Consider the following 21,213-nt stretch of genomic DNA (forward strand, 5'->3'; position numbering starts at 1 on the left):
AAAAAAAAAAAAAAAAGAAAAAAGAAAAAAAAAAAAAGAAAGAAAGAAAAAACCACAAAAACAAACACACCAACCCAACTTTAAAGTATTTCATAGGGAGATAATCCTTTGGTTATCACCTTTGGTCTTTACCTCATTCTAGATTATTTGCAAAGGTCCTTCCCTGCTTATTTTATCTGCCTGAGTGAGTTTTTATAAAAACTTCTGGACCTGAGTATTTATATGTTTCAGAAATACTTTTCACATACAGCTGAAATCCATAATCATTACTGTGTACAGTGCATTTTTCAGAGAGTAATAATTAATGTCTATGGCCAGATGTGAAACTGAAAAAAAAAAAAAAAGTGGTAATGGATGTACTTACAGGAAAACCCTTTCTCCCTTAGCTCTAATTGTGCAAATGGTACTGAGATAATACTGTAATTGGTTGTCTTGTACATGAAGCCAATATGAAGATTAAAGTACCATCTGGCTTTCTAAAAGTTGAAGTTAGAAAACCTCTAGCTTGAAAGAAAAAGCAGTTGGATCTCTGTTGGGTGGACATTTAAAATGTAATTTAACTTTGTTCATCTCCACTTAAAATTCTAATCACAAATCAGCACTCAGAGGTTTTCCCTCTTCATAAGAGTTAACAGCCTAACAGAAATTTTTCAAAGTACCTTTTGCTGGAGGTCACTGATAACCTTGGGTCTGTTCCTGTGTTTATCCTCCAATAGAGTTTAAAGATAGAACCTGAAAAGTTAATCTGGTTGGAAAACTTCACTAACAGTGTTGGGTTTTGTCTTTGTGAAATAGACATTTTTTCAAAAATGTTTTTGGAAAAGTTGCCAGCATTACTAAAACTATACTTTCTGCATATTTATATCGATTTTGATATGACATTCTGACATTTTTTTTAACTTTCTGTTACTTTAAGGATCTTAAATTATTTTCACAATCATTGCAGGAAAAAAAATGTTTAAGTCATACTTCAATTGTGAAATCCATTTTTTCATTAAATATTTGGAAAGTAATTTCAATAAAAATTGACTAATTTATATTAACAAGAAATTTCACAGAAAATGAAGATGTTTCAAGCTCTATGAAACAAAAATTGTTTCAGGTTTTTTTTGTAAATTAATTTTTTTTCTTGGATTTTTTTGTTACCAGCTCATCTAAAAATTGCAGTTGATAATAAGCATAGAGTGATTACTAGTGAAAATTTCATCATAAAGAATTCTCAAGGGCTGTTAGTAATGAAAATACTGTGTCTAGTTTTGTTCCACACTACCACTATCAGAACCAGAAACCCACTATCATTTGATCACTATTGTATAAAATTTAGTCTATAAGCAAGCACACAGATGAACTCCCCACCCTTTTCCTCTACCCTTCACTCACGCTCCCCTGGTGTCAAAGCTGCTAAAAAGGATTTCCAAATCTTAGAGCAAAATACATTCACTTTTGATCTGGAGATCCCTGCATTAAAAAAATAAGCAAAATTGCAGATGAGCGGATGGAACAGTAACAGAATCAGGTCTTTGCCTGGCCAGTGGACAGTTTCAACTGATTAACATCTGTAGCAATAAGAGATATGCTTGTACTCTTTCCCTATGGGCAATCCTTTGTACCTCTACTGCACATCTTCTATATGGATCAGAGAAAATCCCCTTGCACTGAACCAAATCTCTTCCTGGGGCTAAGTGGAACAGCACTGAAAGTTCAAAAGACAGCTATAGTTATTATTAAAAAAAAAAAAAAAAATTAAAAAAAAAAAAAAAAAAAAAGCGACCTAAATGATAAAGTGGGTGGTGGTATACTGTGTGGAGGAGTCCAGGGTATGAAGTATGTGTTGCTTCTAAGAAAGGCAAATAAGGTGTCTGGGCACTTAACAGCATAATAAATTCAGGTAACTGGCTTAGATGTAGAGATCAAATATTTTCCTACCTAAGCTTCAAGTCAATGGACCTCACATGGACAAACATTTGAGTGGAAGAAGCTATTAACTTCTGTCTGTTTCAATAAAATGCTTTTCTGGGAATATTTAGCACTCAAGATCCAGTTGAGATCCAGTGATTTCAGTTTCGTTCTGTGTGAACTCAAAGTAACCCTTTGGACCAAGGAAACTTCAAATGGCTTTAGAACTCCCTGAGGAGCAAACTTCACTCTTCCTCTTGTGTTGTCTGACCACCAGTGCTGGGTTAAAAGCACTGAGCCTCACTGAGACAAAGTGGCCTGATAAAACCTACTGTTGTTAATCCTGGTACCCCACTACTGCTGCCCTACCACCCCCAGTTATTTTTCATTCCTGCCTTTCTCAGCAGGAAGCTCCACTACTACTTCTATCAGTCCAGTCCTCACCCCACACCCATGCACAGACCTAGAAGACTCTGGCCCTCAGAAGGGAGTCAAAGCTATCCTCAAAGCCATCTGATAGCCAAATGTCAGTGCATTCCTCATGTGACAGTGCACATAGCTTTGAGTCATTTCTGCTTTAAAAATAAATTAAAAAAAAAAAAAAAGTATATTTGTAGCAGGACATTTTCAATAAAGACCTCATGGTTCTGTCAAATTTTCAATAAAGACTGCCTGATTCTGTCAGTGTATGAGAGCTGTATCTAGGGAGACCATGAGGCTGAATTAGGGATTTTGTTCTTTAAAATTCTAAGTCCCTTTGTTGTCTATGGGCAAGTTTTAAAATTAATATTTAGCAAAGCATGTAGTTATTTCTGTGTGTTTCAGTCTTGGCTAGCTGAATTGTATTTAGCAATCTGTAAAACAAAATTCTCACAGCTCAAACTCATTGAGATATTCATGTTTATGCATGAATTTAGGAATGATTACCAGTGAGTTTTGGTTTGAATAGTCACTGTTGAACAACAGTGGAAAACAGCCAAGCTAGGGGCACCACACGCCAACATGTATAAATTCAAAGCCATTTCAGAAAATGATCTCTGTAACTATTGTCTCACCTTCACTGACTGTAAAAAAGAGAATGGTAATGTTTGCCCATGGTACCTAGTGTTTTGAATATTAATTTATATTTGTAAAGCACTTTAATGAGGTAAGTTATGCTTAATTCAGGACACCATTTGACCATGAACATGCAAATACGCATAATCCTGTATTTTTTCACCTAACAAAAAATGGAGTGAAGGAATCCTTTTTTTCTAAAATACATGAACTTGCTTTCATCGGCCAGCTCCATAACACACAGCTGTCAGTAGCAAACTGTGTTGAGATTCCACTTGTCATTTCATTGTGATCTGCTCAAGAATATGTTTTTAATATGTCTTGTGGTTTCCTTCTAGATAAAACACTTCACCCAATGCATATCATAATTTCTCCTGTAGTATTTTTCAATAAAACCTGTTTTGTATCTGAAGAAAAATGTGCTCTTTTCTTCTTCTCCCCTTTGCCTCCTCAGTGCATAGTTTGGGACTGGGATTCCAACGGAAAGCATGACTTCATTGGAGAATTTAGCTCAACTTTCAAGGAAATGCGAGGAGCTATGGAAGGAAGACAGGTAAGTGGAAACCACCCAAGTGATCTCAATATCTAAGCTTTGTACAGCAGTGTTCCTTAGACAATACCGTAATAAAGCAAGTGACATTGCGTCATTGTCTTTCTGAAGTTAGTTGCCATGTTGATCTCTCACGTAGGTTTTACTGTTACTTGGACATGATAATCTGAAAATACAAAAACCAGCCTTTCCTGTATTTGCATGCCTGAAATACTTAGGGTCTTTTTTCTAGTTAACATTCTACAGGCATTTTTTTCTGCTAAGATTTATTTCCTTTGAGCCCAAGCACATGGTTTCTATGAGGTGCTGTGCTGTTATGGCAAAGTAGATGTACAGTCTGGGTGCTCCAAGCATTTGCCTAGTGGCCTAAGGGCCTTTACTGGGTGAGGGTCATTCTCTGTCTTTCTCAGTTTCTCATGTGCTGCATTCATTGCTGCCAGCTCTAACTTGAACCCATCATGATGAAACTAATCAGTTTCCTAAATATCTCATAAATTACAGTCCTAAGGGAGAATGAAATGTTTAGCTTATTAATAATTTCACTTCTTTATGTCAGCCCAATCTTTTCAAATTGAAGTTGATGGTAATTATTGACTATGATAAATGATTTGGCATATCTAATTCCAGAAATTGTCATTTCCTATTATTACTTACTCCTGAAGGTGTTAGTTTTGATAAATTCTCTGCAGGGGAGTTAAAAATGTTGACTTTCTAATCTGCTGATAATTTGTATTCACTGCTTCATGGTATCTCAAAACCAAACCCAAATGCCTAATAAGCTTTATTTGGGCTTTATATTAAAGTCCTGTTTATAATGTATTAATAGAAAGCTAACAGAGTCCAAAGTTATTTAATAAAGGGTAAGCAGTCAGGCTATTCCATAAGTCAAGGAGTTTTTAAGATTCTTCTAGATATTTGATGGTCTTAGAACACCCTAGAGTTTGGCAAACGTTGCTCATGTTTGTAAAATACTTCTGATCTGTATCAGTCATATACTAACCCATTATAAATAACTTCTGAACAGAACCTGAGTGTAAATGGAACCCTTTTTACTTCTCTCAAATTAAGTCAGAGGATCAAAACTTAAAGCAAACAATTTAAGTGGAAATAAAACCTCACTAAAAAGCTAATTAGATTCCACAGTGAATAAAGTTAACAAGGACAGTGATGTAACAACACTCCAATTTTGTATACAGATGCCTGTGCCTGGGAAGGAGCTGCTTGAGAGTGTTAAAGGGTTTGTATTTCCAATGTAAATGTCTTCAAAAGAGCATCACAGTCCTTCCCAGACAGCTTGTTGGCCAAGACAAGCGACTTGCAGTCCAGAGTGCCAGGAATGGCTGTGAAGGATAAACTATATATATTCTTTATTATGATGGAGAAACAGTGTGCTCTTTTCATCCTCAGCTAGCGAAAAGGATGATTACTCTTTCAGAGGCCTAAGAAGTTAGTGTAGGCATTTGTCAATTCTTGTTCTAGGTTGACACAGCAGTATCAGAGTGCCTGTTTTAATGTTGCACAATGCTTTAAGTGCCTGAACCTTTGTCTTGCTAAGGGCCTGCCATTTGCCATTCGGCAGGATGCCTTTCATTTGTAACATTGCAATCTGCTTTCCCCTGCAAAAGTGCAGATTTTCTCCTCCACACACCTAAGGCCTTGTGGCATTATTTCTTCCTTGTTACTCTCATTCTGTTGTTACTGTGCATTTATTCTGTGGGCTTACCCCTGCAAAATCCAATGCTGTTACAGCCAGTTCTCATGGGATGCAATTGCCACCAGTGTGAGAATCAGTCCTTCCCCCTCCTTGTCTGTTCGAATCCTTGTTTTGTAGTCTACTTTAGAACAAAACAAGATTAATCGTTAAGATAGTAGGTAATAGTCATTTCAGCGGCTAATATATATTGAAAAAAAAATGCAGAAGCTAGATGGCTTTTGCACCTGGTAAAAACAGACTTCAATGAGTACTAACGGCATAATAGGCAAGAGCAAGCAGCAAGGAGGTTGAGCAGTTCCTGGTATAAACAATACAGTTATTATAGAAGAAATATTGTGATCACATGTTGTACAGGAGAGGTTGTTTGTGTGGGACACCATGTCACCTGTCACTTGGCTGGGCCAGAGAGCAATTTCCCTTTCTCTCTTTCTCTCTTTCTCTCTTTCTCTCTTTCTCTCTTTCTCTCTTTCTCTCTTTCTCTCTTTTTCTCTCTTTCTCTCTTTCTCTCTTTCTCTCTTTCTCTCTTTCTCTCTTTCTCTCTTTCTTTCTCTCTTTCTCTCTTTCTTTCTCTCTTTCTCTCTTTCTCTCTCTCTTTCTCTATTTCTCTCTCTCTCTTTCTCTCTTTCTCTCTCTCTTTCTCTCTCTCTTTCTCCTTCATCCTATCTTCTTTTTCTCTATTCTCCAGAATTAACTATTGCTCCTAAAGGCAATATATACCATTAGCTGTGGACTCCATAAATACATTTTAGTGCATAGTTTAATCTCAACATCCTTTGTGCGACATTAAGTAATGTGATTAGCATTTGTCAGTTTTTTATTTAGTTTTATTCTCCCCAAAGCAAAAGCATGTGCAATGAATGGAATGTTTACTTTGGATAAAGGGGATTTAGTAAAACTTGTGGGAATGGCAGAGGAGGAGGAAGGTGTTTTGACTTCAAGTGGATGTGTTGCTAGGTATTTCGAATAAGAAGGGCCACATCAGAGAAATGTAATTATATGTGGGTGAGGAGATGAGTAGGTTAGATGTAGTCTTTTTTTCCTAGAAGAGACTTTTTCATAGTCTCAGACCAGAAAATGTTCTGTTTTCCATGTAGTAGTCTTTCACTCAGGGAAATAAAACTACCAGTTACATCCTTCAGCTGCTGGCATTAAGCATTCTTTCACATAGCATCACAACAGTGAGTGTCAAAAATGAGAATCAAAATGTGAAATTTCACCACAGATGCTGTGGAAGCCATGTAAAGAGCAGAACTCAGATCTGACATCCCTGTTTGAGTTGCTGAGGAGACAGTTAAACTTCTCATTCTGGTTATATTTTCTTTTGTGCAGTAGATTTTATGGCCAGCTACAGTACATTGTTATAGTTCTGTCAAAAGATAATTAAAACATAAACACCCTAGTGATTGTCAAACAGGGTTTTTCACTCTCCCAGACAACTGGAGAGAATAAGAGGGAACATTCATCATTGACAGGGGATCCAGGAATTCTCCTTAAGCATCAGCTGCCAATTTGTGCAGTTTGAAGGAGGCTCTGCCAGCGGCATGGCTCTCCCTCTCTGCCCATTGGTAACATCTCTATTAGTTGGTATCAGCTCCACAAGTTATCATAAATGCATTAAGCAACAAGAGTGGGAGTAACATAGTTTGTGCTGGGGAGCAGGAAGAACTGTGTGTCATCTGTGAACTGCTAGTACTTCTCACCATTTCATCAGCTCACTCTATCTCTTGGAGGAGTTGGCAAGGATCTTGAAGCTGCCTTGAAGCTGTGCACAGTTTGTCCTCCAGAAAGCACAGAATATTCTGGCCCATTCTTCAACCTCCCCCTCCTGGCTACAAGATACTTTTATCAACAGAACCAATTGAGATGGTCAGAAAGGATAGGTGTCACCCACTTACAGGAGATGCTGGTGCTTCTATAATAAGATTGCTTCAATTCCATCCCCAATCTGGGCTGGGTACTGATTGTCTCAAGTTTTACGTGTCAGCCTCTGATCCAAAGAGCTTACAGTTGTCTTTCCTCCACTGAGATATCTTGGGAAATAGTGTTTGAGACCAGGCATCATTTAGATAAATGTTATGAATCTAGCGCTGTCAGCTTGCTAGTGGTAGAACCAGTAGTGTGGGAAGGAAGGAGAGAAGATTCCTTATCTGAATGACTGATCACATGTTTTGATCAGGAATGACATGAGTAGTTTATGATTTTTTTTTTTTTTTTTTCTAAATGTGGCACCTCTTGGGCGAGGTTCACAAGTGTTGAATTATGACTTTTTCAGAGTGACAGTTGCTTCTCCGTGACAGAAAGGACTGAATTCTGGGAAAGCTTGTTGGTCTTTGGTTGGTGGTACAGATAAAATTAATTTGTGCTGTTTAAGAAGACTTCCTGTTCATGAATAACCTCAGGATAATAGCATGGGGTGTGTTTCTGTTCCATAATAATTACCTTGTTGTCACAGACTGTTATAGTCTGACACCTTGCCTGTTTTCATACTGACCACCAATAAAAAAATGGCACAGACATCCTGTTGTTCAAATGCACATCTGAAGCAGGCATTTCTAAACTTTCTATTTTAAATTTTCCACCTTTCCAAAACTCATCATATACTTCTTACCATAATCTTGACACAAGAAAACACAGTAAGAATAAGTCCATCCCTATTTGTGACTCTTTTTTTTAGTGAAATACTAGTAAATACTTTGACATTATTGTATGCTTAGGATTTGTTCCAAATATATGTATAATATATATATTTTAATATGTGTGTACAGTGGTGGTTTTACAAGGTGTTCTAATATTAACTCAAACATTTTAAAACAATAGTAGAAAAGCTTGATAAAAAATTAAAGTCTATTAAAGCTTTTCATAGTTGAAAGGAGAAATCCTCTACTAATGAGAAAAAAGTAACTTTTTTTTTTTTTTTTTTTTTTTTTTTTTTTTTTTTTTTTTTTTTTTTTTTTTTTTTTTAATGGAGGCAATAAAGCCAGAGGGATTTGAGATAAAAAAAAGTCATAGAAACATAAACCACCTGGATCCCCATGCAGCACGGGGGTTATGTAAGGGAAAAATCTGTTCTTGTATTACATAAAAATGGACACGTGTGTATATGCACACACACAAAAGGAAAGGGAAGGAAGAAACCCTGCTGTATTTACTGTCTCCACTGATATTCCTACAAGTTCAGGGTGTTATTAGGGGGCTGAGGAGGGCTGCTGAGGTGCAAAAGATTAGATGGTGTCCTGAGGGGGTCTGAGTTGGGTTCCTGTAGTGATTTGAGCACAGATGGCAACGAGCACCATGCAGCCTCAATGATGAGGATGAGAAACTACTACTAAAGGCTCAGGGATTGAGACAAGGACAGGGAGGGATGACTCACCAATTATGGTTACAGGCAAAAGGCAGATTCGATTGGGGAAGAAAAAGAACATCAATTTAATTTAAACTCCACCACCACCAATTAATTTACCAATCAAACAGAGTAGGGCAGTGTGAAACACAACCACATCTTAAGAACACCTTCCCCCTCACCCCTCCCTTTCTTCCTGGGCTCAGCTTTGCTCCTGATTTCTCTACCTTCTCCCACCCAGCAGTGCAGGGGGGCAGGGAATGGGGGTTGTGGTCAGTTCATCACCGTTGTTTCTGCTTCTCCTTCCTCCTTGGAAGGAGGACTCCTGGCACTCTTGCCCTGCTGCAGCGTGGGGTCCCTCTCACGGGACACAGTCCTCCATGGACTTCCTCCGACATGAGTCCTTCCCATGGGCTGCAGCTCTTCACAAACTGCTCCAAGATGGGTCCCTCCTACAGGCTGCCATCCTCTCAACAACAAACTCCAACAGTAGGAGCTTCCCTCAGGTTTATGGCCTTCTTCGGGCACAGCCACCTGCTCTTGCGTGGGGTCCTCCATGGGCTGCAGGTCGACATCTGCTCCACTGGTGACCTCCGTGGGCTGCAGGGGCACAGGCTGCCCTCTCACCATGGGCTGTGGGGGGTCTCCGCTCCGGCACACCTCCTCTCTTCCACTGACCTCAGTGTCCGCACAGGTATCTCCCTCACAACCCTCCTTCTACCAGGTTCTCCTTCTTAAATGTGTTATCGCAGAGGCACAACCACCATTGCTCATTGGCTCAGCCTTCACCAGAGGCGGGTCTGACTTGGAGCTGGGGGAGCTTCGAGAAACTTCTCACAGGAGCCACCTCTGTAGTGCCCTCCCCTGCTACCAAAACCCACCACACACAAACCCAACACAGTTCCCCCATTTGCCCAGGTATCTGACTATGACACTCACTCAGGGCCTTTGCATCAAGTAGCTTTTCAAATAACTGTGCATGCAGGAGACCTTTAAGCCTTTGGTAACAGGTCAAGGAGTTTGTTGACAGCAACAGGTAATTCCATTTCTAGCTTTATCAGGAGAGAATCAAGTTCATCCAGAACTGTCTGCAACATCAGCAGTTGCTGCTGATCCCAGAGAGGGCAACAGAGGCTTCAGAGCAGGGTGCAGCCATATCGAGCACCTACCACATCCATGTGGTTCGGCAGCCAGTGGTGCAACCTCAGGAGTGTGGGTGAGGCTGGGGGGCCTTGACTGAGGGAACAAGAAATGCTTTGATTTTCACTTCATTCTCCAGGTGCAAGTTTCCAGAGGAAACCTCTGATAGTGATTAAAAAGCAGCTCTTCTTCCACGGTGGATGTCTTTCAGGAACAGGATGAAAAACAAACCGCATCCTGTCCTCTGGCCTAAAGGGACAGCAGGAATAAACCTACCTTTTAAGTAGGAGGAGATGAAATTCGCTTAAAAGTGACTAGCTTTTCTTGAGGCATCAGAAAGAGATCATGCAGGATATAATGCTGCCTGACCGATTGCATTTTTTGACCTGTCCATTAGACCATGATACCTCCTTTGTCATTTACAAACTATGCAATTTGTTGCAGCAGCTGTACATGAAGAAACAAGAGAGAAACAAAATAACTGCAGGGAGGCAAGAGAACATGCTAATGATAAGCCATAGCTCTCTAGCCCTTTCCTCACAGGATTACCTGATGTCCTGACATGCAATCAGTGTCCCAAAGAAAGCAATTGCTCTGTACCATGATTTCTCTTGCCTTAGGGTACATGAAAGTCTCCTGACACCTTCTTTTCTTTCTCTGAATAGCTTGTGCTATTGGTAGCCACATACCATCCAAATTTTGGTTCTACAATAGTTGCCTGCATTTAGTCACCTCCATTTCCCCTTGCTGATGTGTGGCATGGGTGGTTGCATCCTTTGCTCTTCTCTTCTGAAGGTTTGGTAAGAAAAGGGGTAAGGATGTTTGGGAAGGCAGCATCCGTCACTGCAGAGAGTAATATCTCTCATTGAAGGATCTGTGTCTCCTTATTATGAGAGGATTATGACCTTCCAAGTGTCAGCAGTAGTTTGCTGACTTTCATTGAAGATGTTATACATTCAGAAATTCTCCACACAGTAGTTTAAATTTCAGGGTATAAAAGAAACACCGAAGCAGTATAGTCTGCTATGTTCATTACCAATATTTGCAACAGTACTTATATTCAATTAACAAAATATGGTTTAAACTATATCACATACATAGTGTCTGGAGCACCTTACGAGGACAGGCTGAAAGAGTTGGGGTTGTTCAGCCTGGGGAAGAGAAGGCTCTGGGGAGACCTTATAGTGGCCTTCCAGGGCTACAGGTAAGATGGGGATGGACTCTATCAGTGAGTGAAGAGATAGGATGAGGGGTAACGGTTTTAAACTAAAAAATGGTAGATTTAGATTAAAGGAAGAAATTCTTTACCATGAAGGGTGGTGAGACCCTGGCACAGGTTTCCCAGAGAAGCTGTGGCTATCCCCTCCCTGGCAGTGTTCAAGGCCAGGTTGGACGGGGCTTTGAGCAACCTGGTCTGGCAGGGGGGGTGGAACAAGATGATCTTTAAGGTCCCTTCCAACCCAAACCATTCTATGATTCTATGAAAAACAGGTTGCTTTCTGCTTCAGATTCACTCTGTTGTTTGACAAGGAAAGAGCTTGTATAGCCCTGAGCTACCAGGCATTTGGAAGAAATGTTAAGTGACTTTGAGAATGAATTCAGACTTCACAATGTTTACCATTAGTGTCAGGTTGCAGACTCTTGCATTATTTTCTGCTCAACTGAAATGTTAATTTAAGAGACAAATATTAATCAATAAAAAATAGATACTAAGTCAATACTGGAAACGTAGGAACAGACTGAAAAGTGAGGTTGGCCTCAAAGCATGAACAAATTATTTGAAAATTGTTTCTCATTATTACTTATCTGCTTAGAGCTGTATTCTGAACTCTGTTCCCTTTAGAAGAGATGGAGATATGACAAGGCCTTTATAGGGAATTTCCTTCAAAATGATACTTGTCACATCTTCAACTCAAACTGTGAGAATTGCCAAGGTGGATACTGGTGGGTAAGCAGAGATTAAGAGTTTTTTGTAAAACAGTCTTTTTTTTTTAAGCCTATGAATTGGGAAATGTCTTCCTCCTCTCCTATTCTCTTCCCTTCTTTATGCTATCTTCTTTCTTTCTTTCTTTCTTTCTTTCTTTCTTTCTTTCTTTCTTTCTTTCTTTCTTTCTTTCTTTCTTTCTTTCTTTCTTTCTTTCTTTTCTCTCTCTCTTTCTCTCTTTCTCTCTTTCTCTCTTTCTCTCTTTCTCTCTTTCTCTCTCTCTTTCTCTCTTTCTATCTTTCTTTCTCTCTCTCTCTTTCTCTCTCTCTCTCTTTCTCTCTCTTTCTCTCTTTCTCTCTTTCTTTCTTTCTCTCTTTCTTTCTTATAGTCTGTTCTTTCCTTTGCTTTATTATCCACATGAGCCAAGGACGTTAGTCACTTGCACATGGAATATTTCAATGAGCTTTAGATAGTTGCTGACAATTGTTATCTGTACATCTCAAAATGCATTGCAAAGGTAGGTGAACATTCCTAGTTGCATTTTAGAGTTAGTACAGAAAAGCTGAGAGGCTGGCCACAGTCACAGATTTTTCTCCCCTGAAGTAGTCTTTTATGCCGCTTTGGTCCTTATATAGTGTAATCTTCTTCCAGAAACCGATTACATGAACATAATGTTGATCAGTCTTAAAGAATACTTTTTCTGAGGAGAGGAATTATGTGCATAGTGTAAGGGTTCATATATGTCAGGCCTTGTTTAAACATGCACATTGAAAAGTGTTCATGTTTGAAGATGGTAAAATTAAGAAAGTGCACCTTGGACATTTAGGGGAAAGCAATGAGGTCTCTCCAGTGTAGTTCAGTGTCAAAGGAAGGAATAGAAATCCCAGCTCCTATTTTTTCTCTCTATTTGATATATATCAGTTTCTTCATAATATATATACAGCACATTTTCTCTGTAGAAATGCTCCCAGTAAGTTTGGAGACAATTGTACACTAAACCATTTTGCCAGACAGTAATTTATTAAGATGTGAGTGGGCAGTGCTTTTGCCTTGCTGTCAGATTTTGTTCCCAAATATGAGCTTATTGCACTCTAGCATTGTGTCACAGAGCGCTCTCTTTACTTGGAGAGAAAGGCTTTTATTTCTTAGGCCCGACTGCTTCTCTTGAGTGGAGAACAAATATTTATAGAGGATTTCCCCTGAACATGTGGGCCTGTGTCTGCCTGTCTTTTCAGTTGGAAAATTCATTTCACAAGACAAATAATTGAGCTGTAGGCTTAACTGGGAGAGCAAGCAGATGTGCTTCCTGCAGTTGGAACATTTTTTTGTCTTTTCCCATTCTTCACTCTGTCATCTGTCTCCAGTAATACAGTGATGAAAATACTCCTCGTCCCCTGTGCAGAAAAGGTCTCATATTGCTCCAAAGCCATATGCTTTGGCTTCCTTTTTTGACATTTGACAGAAGCTCTAAGTTCGAAATACTTCAGAGACAGCCAAATAATTGCTGTTAGGCAGTGGTTTGAAGCTCGATGAAATCACTGGGCTGCTCATAAGTTAAAATAGTTTTATGTGCTCAAACACTGCTCGGACAGAACATATGAACGTCTTTACTACAGACACTTATGTAACACTTATGAAGGTCTTCACTATAGGCAAAATATTGTAACACTTAAGACAGGCATGTTTCATTTCAAAATGTCATAATAGGGATTTTTAGATAATAGGTTATCCTGGTTCCCTTTGGAGATATATTATTTATGATTTACCCAACATCACATGTTTTCTCCCAGCACTTGAAAACACCTCTCTGAAAGATACAAATCTGGATTTACAAATGCCAATTGGTACTTGCACATACAAACATATATTTTATTGCTGCAGTAATAACCATGAACAATATTGTAGACATTAGGGGTCAGGGTCTAAAAGCTTGACCTTATCAATCTGCCTGAAATCAGGGGAAGGTGAAACATTTGAAATGGAAGTAAGACAGACTCTGGGAGATGTTATGATGGGAACAAGACAATGTATTTCAGTAACAAGGTAGGATTCTTTTGCTGTAAAATGGACTATTTGTAAATAAAACTAATCAGAACATTTTTTTAAAAAAAGTTTGTAATATATTCTTACGGATAATTTTCAAATATATCAGTATTAATTAACTGCATCTTTGTGCACTTTTTAGTGATTTTTTTAAAAACTTTTTATTTTACTGTCAGACTTAAAGGAGAAACTATAGTTCTCTTTCAAGAGAGAGCGACATGATCCTTGATCAGAATTTCTCCAGTCATGAGTTTAATACAATACACCAGTGTTACTGTGTAGGCAGTTTTGTAGGTAATAAAAGGCATCAGGTTGCTCCCTCCAGTATTTTCACTTGTATTAACTTCCCTCTTTTTTACCCTTCTCAAAAGATCCTCAATCTTGCTTATGTAACACCTGAAACTACAAGATTGGAAGATGACAACACACCGATCTGGATATCTTCTTTAGTTCTGTGTTCACACATATATGTTTAAAGACAGATGTTTGCCCTGGGCCTTTTTCTATTAAGATCCTCCTCTGCATAGTTAATGGTTTTCATTTTTTCTTCTGCGTGCACCATTGTTTGATAGAATTTAGTCAATTGTGGAAATCAGATTGTGCCATTTTTGCGAATTCAATTTGTACATAAATTTTCCTTCAAGCAGTGAGTGCTATTTTTCACAGGTACAATGGGAATGCATTAACCCCAAGTACAAAGCAAAGAAGAAGAATTACAAGAACTCAGGCATTGTCATCCTTAACCAGTGCAAGGTAAATATGTGTTTTGCTCTTTGGCTGCTTCTTCACTAAGCTCTCAGTGATATATTTTAATGGTGTTTGGAAACAGAGACAGCAAAGTGGAACTGCCTGTCCAATAGCAATGGAAACTGATCCACTACAAAAAGCAAAGACAAGGACTTGAATCCCAAAATAAGCTGACTGTCCCTAACTCACTCTCATTTCTCTTGCCCTATTCCTGCTGTTGTACAATGGAGGTGGCGGTACTAAACTATTACACCTACCGGCTTGCCAGCTGGCCTTTTGTGTTTCCCTTCTAATTCTTCCATCATTTCTACAAAATTGCTCTTGTTCCTCCTAAACCAATAGCAAAATTTCCACTGACTTACCACTGAGAAGGAGCAGAGCTTGGTTCTTCTTTTGATGTGAATTTTCCTTTCGGTAGTTTTAGAATTTTGGTATTTTCTCTGTTTATAAATTTGTTTCTATCTCAAACTATATTTAATTCTTTCTTTCTTTACCTTATTTTCAGCTAGTTGCTTTCTTCTTTCCAAATTACTTTTTCTCAGGCTTTCCTCTGATGTTTTAGCAGTACACAGATAATTTGAATGTCTTGCTTTTTTGTTTGCAGATCCACAAGATGCATTCCTTCTTAGATTATATCATGGGAGGCTGCCAAATACAGTTTACAGTAAGTGCCTTATTTCTCTAAGTTGTTTTAAAGAAAGGGAATCCCCTTAGATACTGATTCATTACTTTCACAGAGGAATGATTTTTACATGCCGTTCCTTGGTAAATTATTAAGGTCTTCTTACAAAATGTATTAAGCCCAGAAAATAAAACTGCTAATGTAATAAGATTATTCTTGCACATGCTGATTTACTTTCATGTTTTGCAGCAGTGACAATCACATTGCAAAAGAACTTCATACAGGGGTGAGAAGCTAAACTGGTGTAGCCCCACCAATTCCATCTGAGCCACACCCAATCCCAAAAGCTGGAGCACTGTGACAGTGCTGACTGGCCTTTGGCTTTTGAGTCTCAGTTTGTTCACAAGAATTTCAAATTCCCTTGCTAGGACTCTGTCAAAGGAGGGGATGTCATTTCACCTGCCTATAGCTACTTAAATGTTAGATGTCCTGTTCATCAACCCTATGGGCCAGTCTTCCTTTCCAGAATGAGTCCTCCATTAAAGCAAGTTGTTTCCCCTCTAATGGTGCTACAATGGTCACAGGCAGAGAGATAATCCAGCCAAGGACCACCCTCTGTCAGTCTAGTGCAGATGTTAGGGTAAATGCTGATGTTTCATACCTCAGCCATAACTACAAACAGTAAGATGGCAGCACTACAGGGCAACACGGTTGTAATTGAGAGTGAATTCAGAAGTTATTCATTTCAAGGAACAGGGCATAACTTGATTTGCAGAGCTCTCCATAAACAGAAATATAATATTTTGCACTTCCAAATAATCATTTTTAGAAACATTTAATGCTGTGTGGTTATGATTTCTTTTTTTGATATTTTGAATCTACATTTCCTATAGCATAGGAATACAGATTCTGGCTCAGTTCTGGTCTGGTTTATGTGACTTCTAATTTCATGCCACTTACAGGAGTAAAATCTAATGCTTCAAGGTAATATTCTTCTTCTGAAGATCTTCTCTTTTCCTGTTTGTGACCTGTTTCTACCCCCAACTGTCAAGTATCATACACTGGATGTTACTGAAAAGTTCCATTTCACTTTTTCCAGACAAGCCTTAATTTTCCGAAAAGATTTAACAAAAAAAAGGAAGATTTTTTTTTTGTCCCAATAGAAAGTTCCAGCAACAGCAGCAGCTACAGACAGTAGGGGATTGTGTTCTTGTTTATGAATCAGCTTTTTCAGGTGTAAAGCATGCACTTTGCTAATACACATGGCAAACTCATTGGATAACACCCAGAACTGAGGACCTGTTTCTGGTTTTGAAGGAAGTACCTACTGTAGTGGACAAATATCTTTATTATTGTTTTCTTCTCTCAAGCAAAGCATCCTGTGTAATCACTTTTCTGCTTTATCCAGCTTCTGTTATGCCCACATGCCAGAAATGCCCATTTCTCCTCCAAATCTGAAACTCACCAATCCCTGGAAACCCCTTTAATTTATTTTTCTTGACATTTTCTCCCTAAAAATATCACTGGAAAAACTCAACTATCAAATGTGTTCAAGGTCATTAACAGAAAGACAGTAATGTCTTTAAGTAATATTTAAAAGCCTTTTCTAATCAGGGCAGGTGCTTAAGCAATGCAAAGACTGGTTAATATGCATTTTGCACATCTCTAGCTCAAGTTCAGAAACGCTGTAACCATTAGAAAGTGGCTAGGGATATACATATTATTATGTTACAGTTTTTCAAACTCTTTTTGATTCCTCCTAAATGTTTTCCAATGGAAAAGCGAGTCCTTACACAACACTGAAGGGTCATGGCAATTTACTTGCCTTTCATTTACTTGTTGCAGATTTCCTATTAGGAGGCTGTGAACCACAAGCTGAAAACTGCTATGTTAAAATGTGTTAAAATGGATAGCATTGCTTCTACTATATTTTACTATTTTACTGAAATAGTAATTATTTATTCGCTGAAATGAAACAAACCCATTGAAAATAGGAAACTTAGGTAAACTCATCTGCAAGGACAGGCAGTGAGGACCTAAAGGAGAGGAAAGATCCATTATGTTGTGAACTGCAGAAATCCCTGAATTACAGCTGACCTCAGTGATAAATCCACCAGCTACAGTATTGTGTAAACTCATCACTATCAGTTTTCAACCTATGTGGACTAAGGGGAAGACGTTGTGGATGTCTCTGTGCCTATAGCTCTCTTCATGCATGACCTAGTGGTTCTACTGAAAGATCATCACAACCTGACTCTCCGCGTATTTCACTTCCTTCTGCCTCAGTTGCATCAGTCCCTGGTGATGAGGGCACAGACTGGTTGTGAGATGTGTTGCTGTTTCCAGAAACATATCAGAGATTCCCCAGTGGGCACTGAAGCAAAAGGGTGCAGCCTACAGAGTAGATATTCAGTGCTCCCTTTCTTTCTGCACATATATAATCTCTTTTTCACATAATCCTAATCTCGTTAATTCAGACTGCTGACATAGAGGAGCCCTACTCCTTCCACCTTCCCAGATCTACATTTAACTGGAATGGATCTGGAATTGTTTGAAACTCTCCTGGTACATGTATTGTTGTTGTTGTCTTAGTATTAATGACATTTCTATTGAGTTCATGCTGTGTACAGGCAGTACAACAGCACGGTGACTTGCTGAGGGAGGGAAACTGGTATGCTAAGCATATATTTGATAACAAAAAGCTGTAGTATGATGTACCTGCTAATTTAAGGCACTAATGAAGGCTTTGGTGACTTCATGCTGTGTGTTCTTGGGATACTTTGTATGTCTATTGTAGGGACATAGTTTATAGTTAGAAAGAATGTCTCTGAAAAATGAGAGTAAACTTTCCCTTCACTTAAAGTCATTTATTTAGAAGCTTTCATCTATAGAGATCAATAGTGCTGATTCCAGTCCACTATTTTTATGCACTGCTTATTGCAAAATGGTGTATCTTTTATCAGACTGTTCCCTGCCGCAGAAGAAATGTTCAGAAGTTGGCAGTGCAAATGGGTAGTCAGAAGACATTTTCATCACTTCAGGAAATACGGCAGAAAGGATGTGTAACATGCGTAAAAGTAACTGTAATAGAAAGATATATTGGACAGATTCTCTCTCAAGCAGGTCATGGTATTGGGCAGGCCAATTCATTGCTGACAGATCTAGCAAGAGGTTGAAGCTATGTAGGATGTTTTCAGTGCATTGAAAATCACCCTTTTACAAACCTAAGGCCAAAAAAAAAAAAAAAAAAAGTAGTAACAGTGTAGTTATTGCTGTGTTATGCTCTTATTTAGCTGCGGAAAGATGACTGCTATATTGGAACTGATACATTTAAAGATACACTAACAAAAATCAAATGTACACACCATAAGAAAGATTCATACTTTGTTTCCCACAAGATTATCTCAGTTGTGATATTAGCCTAACTTCTGTGATATGTTAACTTAGTTTTACAAATCCTTATCCTATGTATTTGCAAAGACCTTGGTTTTGCTGGGTAATACTAAAAGAGCAGAGCTCTGTGTTATTATTTTGGAATCGTGGCAAGTAACAGCGCTCATCCTTCTTAAAAGTCCTCCCCTTGGGAGTCAAACAGATATTTGGATCAAAGTCAAGCACGCTACATCCAAGTACAAATATTCATAAAGGCTTGATCATAGGAAATTAGGATATTTTTTGCTTATCAGAAGATCTCTACTACAAGGACCATTTTCAAAAGGAAGATTTTCAGGGGAGGGTTTTTTCCTTTCCCAAACACTAGCCACAGACTTTTTCCTGAGCTCATGAAACCCACTGCTTATTCCTACACTGTGCTCTTGTTTTCAGATAAAAAGATTTAGCCATGGCTAACAGCCATGAAGGAAAGCTTATCCAGTTCTCTCTGATACATCACTTGAGTCTTCTTAATGTCTGTTTTGAGATTACCAGTAAAAATGCCTACTTTTAACAATTTTATAGGAATGTCCTTTGTTTCTCTATCATACAGTGACATTTTTGCACTTTCTATAATCAGAACAAAAAACTAAGGTTAAATTAATATCAAAGAACATATACTTTTTTTTTTTTTTTTTTTTTTTTTTTTTTTTAAAAATTAAGAAAATATGCACACCTTGGCTAAGATTTTTTTAGAATTAAGTGTTCCAAAATTAAACTAATCCATACAAGTATCTATGGATTGACCTTAGGTTTCACAAACCACTAGTGTTTCTTTCTTCCTCAGTTACATACATTCATGCAAGTGAGAACATGAGAGGTTTCACATTGATTTACAGAAGTTAAATCATGCTATCATTTTCAGAAAAAAATCTATGTGGAAAACAGACTCACTACATCAGTGCATGAACAGTGATTAGGGAAGCAAAGGTGAAAGATTACCTTATCTGCAAGCCAAACTAAGCTCATATCTCCTGACTGAAAAGCGGTTGACATGCCAGGGGTTCATAGTTGATCAAGGTGACAAAGGGATTTCCAAGCTAACTAGAGCCCAGTAAAAAATATTTTTCTTCAGCAAAGAGATAGAGGTGGAAAATCAGAAATGGTGGAGAAAAGCCATGTTGGGTTGACCCAGTATGATTTCTCCCTTTTAGTTTTTAGCAACAAAAAAAATAAGTTTCAGGAGGACTGTCTCAATTTTTTAAGGGAGAATGAAAATGTCACGTTTCATTTTATAGCTGCATAAAAAGTCTTCCCTGTACCAAGCAGAGGTTCCAGCTGGGGAAGCTGCAGATTTGCAGAGGCAAGCTGGGACTTCAAAGTTCTTTTTGCAGCTTTCAGCAAGGCTCTTACCTGTCAACTGCACTGTAAAACTGAAAACTGATTTGTCTATCGAATATCCACATATAACGGGTTTTTTGGAGGAAGAGGTCATTGGACAAAATCATAAGGATGTTTGTAAATGGCTTTTTTCCCTATGAGACCCTCTGGAAAAAAATCCAGTTAGGAATTCCTAGAAAGCAGCATCACAAATCCAGAAGAGGGCTTTCTGGTCCACAACAGTCATGTCACAGGAAGACGCATGCCAGAGTATATCTTCAGTGAGAAGTACAAAGAGCATTTTAAAAGGGAGAAATTAATTTTAAGAGGATTCATTAATATTTGCTTTTGCATTGAATGCTTCTCACAATCTTCTTTAAGCTTTTTCAACACAAAAATCTGTGCAGGATTCAAGCTTTATTTTTACCCTGCAGCTCACCTTTAAGCTTGCTATCATTTATGAAATTGGGAGAGTTAATTATTTAATGCTTAGATTAAAATACCAGAGAGGCAGTATCTGCTATTATTACTACAGCCACAGTAAGGTTTCAAATATCTAAGAAATATGCCTAACTGGAGTTTAAATTTATAGTTTTAGTAGGGCTTTTAACTCTCTCAGAACATTTTTGCTGCAAAGCTTTTATTTCCTGAACATCACCTGAGCTGGAAAAATTTAATTAAGTATGAGAACCTAGAGATAGTTACTTTCATTCATTTGTATTAGAACATAATTTTCCACATAGAATTATAATGGATTCATTGTAAGTTCATTTTTTTTTTCCTAAGTATGTCATTTTAGTTTTATTATCTCTTATTTTATAAGCTACCATTTACTTTTAGACATATTTATCAATACTATCCTAATTCAAATTTGATGAAGTACGTTGTAAAATTACCTTTGATTTAAGGCTGAATTCTCTACAGAAAACTGTTTCTGATAAAGATCTATGTTTGCTGTGTGTATACTTATGCTCAGAAGAGCTCCACAACACACTGACTTTTCTTCTTTTCTAGGTAGCTATAGATTTCACTGCATCAAATGGTGATCCTAGGAACAGCTGCTCACTGCACTACATCCACCCCTATCAACCCAATGAATACTTGAAAGCATTGGTAGCTGTTGGGGAGATTTGCCAGGACTATGACAGGTAAATAACCACATTTGATAACAGAGTTGTCTTTAGAAAGTATTTTCACAGTGTGAAATCAATGACTGCCTGCTGCCAGCTGCAGTAGCTCCGTGTTTAGTCACTTAAGAGAAATGACTGCACACCAGAAAGATTAGTCTACCTTAACATGCTTTTGAGAGTGACAGTGGTTTTAGACTAGCTTCATGGTAATGAAAGGTCCTGTTCTTGGCCATTTGGCTGACATGCATGTTTAGTTTCAGGTTTGTATTCACATGCCAAAACTGCATGTTTGAGTGGAT

At 38.2% G+C, this 21,213-nt stretch overlaps 1 protein-coding gene across 1 annotated transcript in view; it reads left to right on the forward strand.

Moving 5' to 3' along the window:
• The window catches only part of CPNE4 (copine 4), a 194,303-nt gene that overhangs the window by 134,277 nt on the left and 38,813 nt on the right, over positions 1–21,213 (forward strand). Inside the window, exons 7-10 of the mRNA XM_026842759.1 lie at positions 3,407–3,505; positions 14,330–14,416; positions 15,015–15,074; positions 20,799–20,932. Coding sequence (XP_026698560.1) covers positions 3,407–3,505; positions 14,330–14,416; positions 15,015–15,074; positions 20,799–20,932 — 380 coding nt within the window. The remainder of the gene's footprint in view (positions 1–3,406; positions 3,506–14,329; positions 14,417–15,014; positions 15,075–20,798; positions 20,933–21,213) is intronic.

Source organism: Athene cunicularia (assembly GCF_003259725.1).
Source record: "Athene cunicularia isolate RWA chromosome 2 unlocalized genomic scaffold, athCun1 chr2_part1, whole genome shotgun sequence".
Classification (NCBI taxonomy): domain Eukaryota; kingdom Metazoa; phylum Chordata; class Aves; order Strigiformes; family Strigidae; genus Athene; species Athene cunicularia.